Source organism: Hylaeus volcanicus, chromosome 6 (genome assembly GCF_026283585.1).
Source record: "Hylaeus volcanicus isolate JK05 chromosome 6, UHH_iyHylVolc1.0_haploid, whole genome shotgun sequence".
Classification (NCBI taxonomy): Eukaryota; Metazoa; Arthropoda; class Insecta; order Hymenoptera; family Colletidae; genus Hylaeus; species Hylaeus volcanicus.
Window position 1 is genome coordinate 7,278,895 of NC_071981.1, and position 12,216 is coordinate 7,291,110.

Here is a 12,216-nt window from a genome sequence, read left to right on the forward strand (position 1 = left end):
TTACTACATTAAATAAACTTTCAAATAACAAGAATTACAAATAATGAGAATCACTTTCATCAGAAAAACTAATATTCTCACAACCAACAATCAGTACCATAGCATCATTTTTTAAACATATTACTAACATGCGAAAGAATTTTATTATTTCATTATCGCAAATACGGAACGACTGTTTGCAAAGTTATTTCATAAAGTACGACAACACACGTGTACCTCAAGAATGAAATAACCGTGAAACAAGATAAACCGTTATCTGAAATAGTAACTTTTTGAATAACGTTATTTCAAACGCAGGTCTACCACCTTGGGAAAATTCTTAAAAACGAAAGTGAAACGTAGAAAATTTGAAAGAAAAATGGTTACACTGTCGTTATCGAAGATAAGTTGACGAAGAATTGGCACGCGACGTTTGTTTACCTTTCGTTTATCGAATTCATCGTGAACGCATTGAGAAACTCGAAAATCACGTCGCCGAGCGGCTCGAATTCTCTCAAAAGTCACGTAAAATCGCAATTTTGTTCAAAGCGATGCACATTGGCGGAGAAGTGCTTGTAAACAAACACACGCAATCTTCCGTAATATCATAAACAACGCACCGTAAATAAAATTTAGCATACCTATGCATTTTTCGAAAGAATGCTGCGGCGTTGTTATTTTGCGAACCACTTTCGGAAATGCTTCGGTAAATAATCTCATTTCAATTTACTCTTACTTCATTTTTAATAAATGATGCAATTTTCAAAACGAATGAAAGTATATACAGTGGGTGCAGAAAGTATTCGTACACCGATCAATTTCCAAAAAAACTATGTAAAATTGTAATTTATTAACTTATTTTTTATAAACAATGACATTCTACATATTCTCGGAAATCTCTAGAATAGATGGATTACAAAAAAAAGTAGCTATTTATGTAAGTTGCGAAATTAACAAGAAAAAACAATTAATCGATGGAAATGTTGAAGCAATAAGTATTCGCACAACTGTTTAAAAGTACTTTCCTCGAAATATGATGTTTTCTAATTCGTACGGAGCAATAAACTAATGTGTTTACGTTACAAACTCTACTGTAAATGGTTCGTCATAAGAATCGTACAAATACTTATTGCTTCTATACTTTTACCCACTTTTCGCACTCTTTTTGTTAATTTCACAAATTGTATTAACTAGTAAATGTTGTTTGGACTATATCTATCTTAGAGACTTCCGAGAATATGTAAAATATCATTGATTATAAAAAAAGAAGTTAAGAAACTACAATTTCACAAAAAAGTTTTTTGGGAAATTGATCGGTGTACGAATATATTCTACATCCACTGTAAAATTAATTCTCATATTATCCAAGTTACCTGATAACATTTCTTTATTTATTGTATACCAATGAAATCGTGTAATTATCTTACTTAATGGCCGGATCTTCGAACTTAACGATAACATAAGAAATCATTATTCAAACTTAATGAAGCGTTTATGATCATCCGTCTTTAAACGTTGTAAGCGACATAACGCGACTTTGTAACGATTTTAATAATAAGAAACGACAAATACTTATGTAAATAATTCACACGTTTTATAAATTTTAATTTGCACAAAATTAAAATCACGTCATCGAGGTGGTGACACCCCTTAGTATTAAATATATTGTACTCCAGAAGCTTAGGCACTTTCCCTCACTCTATCCCTTCAGAATGCGCGTTATTCGACTGCGCAGACGCCTTGCGCAGTGGAGGGGAAGGGAGCCACGCGAGGGGCCCCTCCCATCGACTCCACTAGGACATAAAATACTAAAAATGTATCTCTAACACTGTAACCTAATTTATATAACCTCTTCATGTTTAAACAAACTGTTCTCCTACTTTTAAACATTCCGAACTCGCAATTTATTACAATGATTAATCAGGAAAATTTCAGGTATGAATCTATAGTCAAATACTACAGACTTTTCAATTGTTAATCCATGAATCGAGCACTCGATTTAATTTATGTACATAAATCCCATACTACTCGCAATATTGTTACGTAACAAGACGCTGAATCGATCTGATGCGATATTAACGTTAGAAGTAGTTTCTGTATCAAATTAATTCGCGCTTTCTCCTTACATCACGCTTTCGCGACGAAACATGTATAACTGGTAACTCGAGGTGTCAAAGACCATTTTCACGAGCTATTTACTGTTAGATAAGAATTTGAATGTCATATTATCTCTGTATTAGTCGTACGATGATTGGAAAGATGATTAGAAAATTGTTTCCTTTTATGACGACGTTTTAGACATGAAAAATGCTTGCATTTGATATATATTAGGTTGTCCTAAAAGTTTCTTTCGCAATTTGCACTCAATTATTTTGTGTGACAGTGTTTATATAAATAGACAATCTAATTTCTTAGAATTGATGTTGTAACAGTAATGGAGCAAAATGAATCGTACACAATTCAATAATGTAACATTAGACATAAAATATTGAGTATGTATTACTTATTAATAAAACGAAAGAAACTTTTGGGACAACCTAATACGTTGTATGTCAATACATGACTGTGTGTACAGACGAGATGAACAATGAATACACAGAAACTGAAATATTTTCATTCGTCACTATTTTAATTTAACATCTGGAAAAATTAAGCTACTACAAGACTGATGAAAGAGATAGAAAGAATTTTTTAGGCATTTAAGAAAGCAACGTAGAAAGAATAATATGCTACCAAAGTTGATATTAAGAAGTTTTCAGACACCCTATATTTATTAGACCTCTACCAATACTAATAAACGCACGATAATAGCCTACCAATGTAAACAAATTCTCTGTTTCGAATTCTGGTGTACACGTCGCTCCTCAGTTATGTTTCGTTCCCTCATCACCTAACCACTGTGATTGATCGCGGTCAACGTTATGTCGTCTGAATCTAATTTTCCAGAATAGTGTTACCAGTTAATAATATGCTAATGATTATTTCTTAGTTGGTAGTTATTTTATCTGAAATTTATTAATTCAGTAATGAAGTATTAACAAATTGAAATAGTGAAAACGGTGCAAAAACAAGTTACTGCTTGTTACTACGTTAATAGTGACCACACGTGTTAATCACAATCAAAATTCAAGGTTTTAGCATTTTCTATTAATTTACTCGACATAGTGCGTGAACAATGGCGTTCCAAAGAATCATCGACATACTTACGATGTTCAGCTACAGTCAAATCCGGTGTATGTTTGAAATTTCTTTCATATAATATATAATTGTTATATATAATAATAATTATTATATATATAATTGCCCTAGAGCCTAATCTAGAACCTTTAAAAATTGCCAACAAAGTTACACGTTCGAATATTATAAAAATTGTATGGTTATAAGAAACCATCAAAAATATACTTTCTCACGTGTTCGATTACAGGTAAGGAGGTACAGCCTGAGGAGATTGGTCCAGCAAATTTTGAACGGGCGATAGTAACAGCCGGTAAGCATGCATATTGAAACAAAATAGTTGATTCTTTCTTTTCAAAAGAATTTTATTTTTCTTCACAAAATATTCTATGAGTGTAAACCGTTTCGAATAGTCTTCTTATATTTTACAATCTCACCCTTCGTTACGAAGTTTTAAGCGGGAAAACGCATGCGCAGCGACGCGTGCGCAATCAGCTGATAAGAGATTAAAATGGCGCGCGCCAAGCATCACACAAGCAAACTTTAATTGCTCGTATATAGATAAAGAAGCTTCAGATTAAAAAATGGTAAAGGACTTTTAGGTTTCTTTTTGCGCAAAGAATTTCTTTCCATGAGCTAAGCAACTGTCAGTAGTCTAGTCATTTTATTAACCGACTTCGAAAAGGAGGAGGTTACTCAATTCGACATGTATATTTATTTTTTTTTATTTTTATTTTTTAACATTAATTTCCACAACTTTGATTCAAGGTTATGGAAAATTCAACTACTTGTTGCTGCTAGCTGTACTACCCGCCAGTTTCTCTAGCATTTTTTCGTCGTCAGCGATGTCGTATGTCCTGCCAGCCGCGGAATGCGACCTGGGCCTCAGAATGATCGACAAGGGTCTACTCAACTCGATGACATTCGCAGGTAATATTCACTCGTTACAAATCACGCAATCGTAAACGTAATTCTCAGTTAAATTTAAAAGGACTTCAAAGTCAAATTGCTCCAAAATAAAATCTGTAGGAATCAACCCAAGTCCTGACTTTTCTCATTCTTTTAGTCATTAAAAGGGTACTTTTTAGGTACCACTTTGAGAAGTTTTGGCTTCACAGTGATTGATGTTATTTTAGCCTTTCTCTCAGAAATTGTAGCTCCTAAAATATCGTGTATTTAGTTTGTTTAGACTGCAAAACCGAACACACATTTCATTTCTACTCGATCATTGTATAAGATATTCGTATAAATGTTCAAATATTATTCGAATACGTGGTTATTCGAATATACATGTCGAATACAAATAGAGTCCTAGCCCTAGTTAGAAACTGGTGTGTGGTACACCACAGGGTCATTAGAGAATGTATTTGTAGGAATACAAACATGGTAAATAAAGACACACTCTTGTACTTCCTCGTGTTGACCACGTGCCTTTCACGGAAACCGATTCCGACGAAACGGAAGTTTCTAAGATTGATGAAAAGCGTTCAGTCGTGGCAAATTTCTATTATTTGGCCAGCCACGAGAGTAAGTACCCACACAAATTTATTTACTATGATCCAAGCGTTCTTTACAGCAAGAAACCGTATCGGAAATTCCTCTGCAATAACAATGAAGAAAAAGTGACAATGGAACCTTGATAATTGCACGAAAATCGTGCAAGTATCAAGGTTCGTCCAAAGTTCGAGGCTGTCAAATTTCACTACCTTCGATCGATAAGTGTCGCGGCGCAGTCCTGACTTCGCGACACTTATCGACGATTCGCTGTGTTCCAGAGTTTGAAATGACTGGAAAGGCAAATCTTCTTTTCACATGCAATAATCTCTTTAAAATTCGATTATTATTGCTGAAATGTCACATACAAGATTCGATTGTTTTCAGGTATGATCTGCAGTTCGTTTTTCTGGGGATTCATGACCGACACGTTTGGTCGTAAGAAGATCATGTTTTATGGTTACATGTGCGCCGGGATCTTGAGTCTGATGGCGTGTTTCTCGCACACCTCTTGGCTTTTAATTTTCTTCAAATTTCTCGACGGCGTGGTGTAAGTTGACAAAAAGATGATCGATACCATCCTTGGTAACAATTAACAATCTTGCGGAAACATCATCGGTGTTCTAACGCTTTTGGAAAGTCGCGCATAGGACGAGTCGTCAGTAATAGGACACCTTTGTATTTCTTACAAGTTAAAAATTTCTTAATGTCAAACTTCAGTCCTCAAACTTTAAACAACTACCAAATTTTAGTCTTCAAACTTTACAGTATATCTGGCCCGTATGCTGCGTTGATGTCGTATTTGGCAGAGGTACACAACGAAACGCAACGATCTCGCACCTACATGTGGTTAGGCGTGTTTTTCTCCCTTGGAAATATTTCTTTACCTTGTAAGTGTCTTTACCTTGTAACTCTTTATATTTTATAAATATACAGGGTGTTCCAAAAATGTTGTAACACCTTGAAAGGGGTGATTTGGGAGGTGATTTGAAACAACTTTTTCTTTAGCGAAAATGTTGTCTGAGGCTTTGTTATGGAGATATTAACAAAAAACCCCGGACCAATCAGAGCGCGAGTGGGCGTAGACTACGCCCACTACTCTGGCCCCGCCCATACGCTACCGCGGGCGCTCCGCCAGCATACTCGCGCTCTGATTGGTCAATGTTTTCCGTTAATATCTCCTCAACAAAGCCTCGGACAACATTTTCGCTAAGGAAAAAGTTGTTTCAAATCACCTCCCGAATCACCCCTTTCAAGGTGTACAATATTTTTAGGATACCCTGTATATTGTCTCTTTATTCTTCTGTTCAATCTTTGAACACTGAGGAGCTCGAAGTACTATTGTAATTCGAAGTATAAAAACGTTTGTTTTAGGCATAGCATGGTTAATCATACCTCAGAAATGGAACATAAATTTCGTGAGCAATATGGTAGAAATCAGCTCTTGGAGAGTGTTTCTAGCAATCTGCTCGTTGCCAGAGTTTCTTGCTTGCATTGCGATGTTCGCGTTCCCAGAAAGTCCGCGTTTTCTCCTTTTGAAAGGTAGAAGAGAGGAGGCTTTGGAAGTCTTCAAGAAGATATACTCATGTAATACAGGCAAAGATCCAGATATGTACCCGGTAAAGAATGTTAAACAGTGTTTTCAATGTAAAATTGCTTACGTAACGCATTAACAAATTGCACTACTTATCTTGTGGATAGATTCATGAATGATTAATGAGTTTTATTTATAAGAGTGAGAAGTAGCATAACTTATTAGCATTAGGAATGCCAATAAGTCTGTTACTGAGGACTAAATGATTAAAAATCATACGTAGGGAATGTTAACAGAGTTTCACAAACTCTATACCAGAATATAATTACCCTGAGTTATTGATACAACGAGTCCCTAATTTATTAACAATCACCATTCACAGATCAAGGATCTCGAGGAAGAAGATTCTGTTGAAGTATCAAGTGAGAAGGTGAAGGACAAGCTACGATCATGCTGGCAACAGATGAAACCTCTCTTTTTACCTCCTAATATTTTCAAACTTTTTGCGATAGGTTTGATTCAATTTGGAGCCACAATAGGGTCAGAATAAATGAATTCTTTTTTAAATAATTTCACTGTCGCTAGCTCCTTAAACACACACACTTATATTAATAGTTTTGGTTTAAATTGTGGACCATTTTTATGATGTGAATAAATAACTCGCTTCATTCAATCTACAATATTGTTACTTGTGTATTTCAAGAGTCAGCATTTGTGAATTATTTCTATTATCAACAGAAATGTGCAGTAAACAATACTGACAAATTTTCAATTTGTAGATCGAATTCTATAAGACTGTGGATGCCTCAATTGTTCACAATGATGGAACATTTCAAGCACACCTACAATAAAGTGGAATACTCGAGCTCGCAACCACGCTTTTGCTACATGTTAGGTCAACAGCAACCAAATGAGACCTTGACAAGTTCAGTTAATGAAAGTTTACACGTTACACATGAGTGTATACTGGTACTACATCTACAGTTACAATTACTTTCTTTTCTGTTCCCTATCGAACTTAATATTCTACAGAATTTACTTTACAGGCAGACTTGAATTCAAAAGTATTCATCAACTCAATTGTGATTGCTACTACAGGAGTTATTGGATATACTTTAGCTGGCACATTAATTACTATAGTAGGAAAGAAGAAACTCATAGGTAAGATTGCTAAATTCAAAGATTATTCGAATTGAATCATTTAAAAAATATAAATAACTTTGAATTCTATTTTCAGCCACCTGTTTTATGGTAGCTGCTGCTTGCTGTGGATCCCTTTATTGGGCAACAAGTGTCAACAGTATTCTCGGTTTATGTTCAGTTTTCGTTGCCATGTCGAGCATAGGTGGGGCTTGTGTCGTAAACGTTATTGTCGATAATTTTCCGACATGTTTAAGGTAAATAATTTTAAAAAAATATGAATATATTTGATTACGAATGTGTGACTGAAGAATTTCTTTATAATTTCAGGACTATGGCAGTAAGCCTGACTATGATGGTTGGCAGATTCGGTGCGGTTATAGGCAATTCATTATTCCCGGTTCTATTCAAGCTATCTTGCCTAGGTCCTTTCGTTTTAATTGGATCCGCTTCTTTAGGTAAGATTTAAATAATAATTTTTATATTAAATGATGTAATGGAATAGTGGACTAGGTTATGTTACGTATCGCTAATTTTAATACTTTCGTCAAATAAATACTAACAATCGTAAGATTCTATTGACTGAATTCAATGTAAAGACTGTTAACTGGAAGAGAATGATGATCATACAAAAGTTTCATTTCAAAACTGTATTTTTTACGTAGATGACACAAGACACGTTTTTTAATTCAAGTGCATAGATGCACAATCCCTTTACGAAGCTGTGATGCCAGATTCTGCTCCCAGTCGCGCATGCGCATTGGTTTTAGCGGCAATAAAGTATCTGGTTAAACTTTGTCTCAAGGGCCCATTTTTTTGTAGATATTTTGATTTAATAGTCAGTATTGTACTATAATTTGCTGTACAATACTGTGTTTCGATGGCGAGGGCTACGTAGTATCTTGCTGCATTATGGTATGAGACTTTGTGTAACGTTGTATGATGTGGGAGTATTGTGTATCATTCAGTATTCTAGCATACAGTTCTCAAATATTATGTAGTTAACAGTATTATGCTCTATTTCAATTTAATACTCAGCATTATACCATAATTTGATGTACTATACTGTGTATCGTATGTCGAGGATTACGTAGTATTTTGCTGCATCATGGTATGAGACTTTGTGTAACGTTGTATGATGTGAGAGTATTTTACATCTTTCAGTATTCGACTAATAATGTTGAAACATTATGTCATTAGCAGGATTATACTGTATTTGAATACTCAATATTGTACCATAATTTCCTACACAATATTGTGTATCGATATTGAGAATTATGCTGTAACTTGTTGCATTATATTATGAGACACTGTGTAATGTCGTATAATGTGGCTGTATTGAATACAGTGTATTCTGTATGTTCCTCTATTCTGACGCATAATGCTGAAATATCATGCAGTTACGATGATTATGCTCTATTTCGATGTAATACACACCATCATTTGTGTACTATACTCAAAGTATCTAATACGACTATAAAACTGACGCCCTTAGTCGCCCCAAAGAAAAATACAAGTATACATGTATAGTATAATGAATTGGGACCACGCATCGTCGACTATAACTGCAGCACTGCGCCTTTTTTTCGACGCGCATGCGCGAGTGGGAGCAGAATCATCACAGCTACGAAGGCGGGAGATATAAGATTAAATCATAATACTAAGCAATAAATAGCGAATGTTGATTCTTACTGGATCCAATCAATAATTTCCATTAGAAACATAAGGGTACACTAACAAATTGAAGCTGTGCAATAGGTCTTGTATTTAAAAATACATAATGCATATGATATATTGACGAGAACCGTAAAATGGCGTCGAGTCAAACTTCTATATATGCCATTATTCCGTGATATCAGTAATATTTGTTTATTTTCCTTATCACTGAATATTTATTTTTCAGTATCAGCCTTCCTGGTGCTTCTTTTACCTCGGAAGCATTCGCAAACGGACAAATCAAAGAACATCGCTTGATGTTCATCTTTTCGAATACTATATCCGATTTAGCCGATTGAAATTATAGCGTCAGCGAACTGTAGCTATAAGGTTCACGTGTAAATACATTTTGTCCCTGGTCTTTCACCGATTGTATTATTTGGGTGCATGATTTTTCATCATGTAAATATGTAAATACACTGCAATTACACTCATATAGAATTAAGATCTGCTCACGTTTTATACGTATGCGTGAAACAAATCGAATTGCAGAACGAGTGCGTGTCGTAAGTGAGATTTTTAGTGAATCTCGTGACTGCATGGCGTAGAATTATTTTAGAACAATCTCTCACAATTTTTAATCACTTCGCCAGTGAATCGTTAGGTAGTATATTAAATAAATATCAAAATATCGAAGTAATGTATTCAAATACCAACATTGTTATATATTAAATCTGTTTTAATATTGTTTTAGAGTAGACAAGCCTCTGAGAGTTTCATTTCATGTCCCTATTAAGTTGGCAAAATAGTTCGTTCGAATTTTGACGCACAAATAAATGGGGAATGTTTCTTAAACAAGGAGATGTATTTGTTGTATAACATATTGTCCATTTTGTTCTATGATTTCTACCCATCCAGAGATGGGCAAAATCTTTATCTAAATAAAAATTTTAAATATCGAATAAAGATGAAAAATTGTCATCTATTACTCGTCGAATAAAGATACATAACTTTATCTTTATTCGATGACTGCCGAATAAAAAAATATATTCGAGATAAATGTACTCAAAGGATAAAGATAACTGAAATTATTTTTATCCGACGGGTCAAGATACCTGCTTTAACTGCAGAGAGTTTCACTCGTTAGGTAGTTTTCCCATTTTTAACTTTAACCGACCGCTAGAGACACCTGGTTTCTCCCCGAGAGTTTCAACCCTAAGATACTTTCCCGCATTTGTAACTGTATTTGATGGCTAGAGTTGACTGGTTTCTCTCCAGAGATATTCATCCGTAGGTTATTTTCGCATTTTTATCTTTAACTGAAGTTTCACTCATCACGTGGGATAACTTTCTTACTTTTATCTTTATCCGAATTTATCGAATAACTTTTTATGCGGTGTTTACTGTTTAGTCGGCGGTTGTAAAGTATAGTTATATATAATTACACATAGTTAAATAGGTGTAATGTAAACAAATTTATACAGGAGTAAGGAAGTATATATTCGTGCATATAGACGTGTACTGTAGATATATATGATGGTCTTTTTAAATGTTTATATAATTATTGTTATTACAAAATTCCTGATGCTTGACACGACTCGGCAACGAGTAACCGCTCGATGTGATTTCGTGATGTTTCTCATGCAGAAAAATGTGTAGATTCCTGAATGTTTATAATTATGTTGCTGCAAAATCGCCATTCACCGGCGCGGCGTAGCGCGGCAAGGGATTAACCGATCTAGATGGAACTTTTCACATTTAATATATTGATATATTGATATATTGATGTTTCGCAATTGCAAACAGTTGCAATTGTGCCGCGGATCATACGATCACGCGAGTTGTTAGTCGTCAATAGTATAAAGAAATGTAGTATCAGCTGTGCCACCGATCTATTGATGGTTGATGATCTAAGAAGTGGGTGAGGGGCCTGGTATTTAAAAAAATAAATAGTTCCCGCGGAGACCCAGGAGCAGGTAGCCGCGGACGCGGACGCGGCCACCACCCGCGAAACCGCGGCCCCGGAGGATGACGCGGCGGCAGCGCGGGTGCCTGGGAAGCACGGCGAGGGTGCCCCGTACAATTTATATTTAATAATTACTAAAATTAAAATTAATTATATTCTATAGTAATTTATATTTAACAATTACTAAAATTAAAATTAATTATATTTTATAGTTAGTTAGTTATAGTTTATTCTCTTTGCGGAGTATAATTATATTTTATAGTAAAATTGATTATTTTTATTATTATTATTAAATTAAAATTAATTATAGTAACGAACTAAGGAGTCGAACTTTTATCTTTTTCACAAGTAGTAATAAACTTCAGTAAATTCATTCTAAACTACTGTATATATTTTACTTACCTTAACCTATAACAAGCCGTTGCTTAATTCAAAGTATCTATCCTCCTCCTGTTCCAACTTAGCTCTAATCTTATTAATTTCCGGGTCTACATTTTATAAAATTTCTAAATTTCGCTCAAAGCTATTTCCTGAAATAATGAATACGCTATACATCCAACTTAATGCATCGGCATGCTGCATTCGTTCGCCTTTTCTATGCTTTATAACATAATGATAATTTCGCAATATAAGTGACCATCTAAGAATTCTGGGATTAACCTCCTTTCGCTCGAAGGTTAACTTTAAGCTATTACAATGTGTGATAATAGTAAAGCGTATGCCTTGTAGGTATATTCTAAATCGTTCAAGAGAGTAAATAATCGCCAATGCTTCCAATTCGAAACTATGATATCGTGATTCTGTTTGCGTTGTTCGCTTGCTAAAATAACAAATAGGATGAAATTTATTGTCTGATTGTTTCTGTAAAAGCACTGAACCGAATCCTGAAGAACTTGCATCGCAGTGTAGTTCTGTAACAGCCGTTGGTGAATAAATACATAAAACTGATTCGGATATCATTAATTGTTTTAAATTTTCAAAAGATTTTAAAGCTTCATTATCCCATTTAAATTCCTTTTTTGATTTTAATAAATCATACAGCGGCTTCGAAATGTATGCAAAATCTCGAATAAATTTACTAAATGTGTAGTAGTATCTCCTGTTGATGTCGTCGTGATGTTACTAGTAAGAAATGTCGCACAACATTAGAACAATACATAATTATTATATTATAACAAGTTTCAACACGTACCTTTGAAGTACCTACCTCTCCTCTTAATTGTCCTCCTAATTTGTAAGTAAAGGAAAAAGTATATATTTTTTTTTGTTAATT

At 34.5% G+C, this 12,216-nt stretch overlaps 1 protein-coding gene across 3 annotated transcripts in view; it reads left to right on the plus strand.

The window, feature by feature from the left end:
- The window catches only part of LOC128878458 (synaptic vesicle glycoprotein 2B-like), an 11,092-nt gene extending 1,352 nt beyond the window's left edge, over window positions 1-9,740 (plus strand). Inside the window, exons 1-12 of one of the 3 annotated variants that reach the window (XM_054126676.1) lie at window positions 2,845-3,212; window positions 3,404-3,466; window positions 3,922-4,083; window positions 5,035-5,197; window positions 5,416-5,537; window positions 6,022-6,266; window positions 6,564-6,721; window positions 6,961-7,150; window positions 7,228-7,342; window positions 7,419-7,578; window positions 7,652-7,779; window positions 9,225-9,740. In XM_054126676.1, coding sequence (XP_053982651.1) covers window positions 3,155-3,212; window positions 3,404-3,466; window positions 3,922-4,083; window positions 5,035-5,197; window positions 5,416-5,537; window positions 6,022-6,266; window positions 6,564-6,721; window positions 6,961-7,150; window positions 7,228-7,342; window positions 7,419-7,578; window positions 7,652-7,779; window positions 9,225-9,295 — 1,635 coding nt within the window. In that variant the 5' untranslated portion in view covers window positions 2,845-3,154 and the 3' untranslated portion in view covers window positions 9,296-9,740. Of the gene's footprint in view, window positions 1-2,844; window positions 3,213-3,403; window positions 3,467-3,921; window positions 4,084-4,526; window positions 4,681-5,034; window positions 5,198-5,415; window positions 5,538-6,021; window positions 6,267-6,563; window positions 6,722-6,960; window positions 7,151-7,227; window positions 7,343-7,418; window positions 7,579-7,651; window positions 7,780-9,224 lie in introns of those variants that run through there. The other 2 variants (XM_054126677.1, XM_054126678.1) reach the window with 2 other exon arrangements.
- Window positions 9,741-12,216: the final 2,476 nt, after the last annotated feature.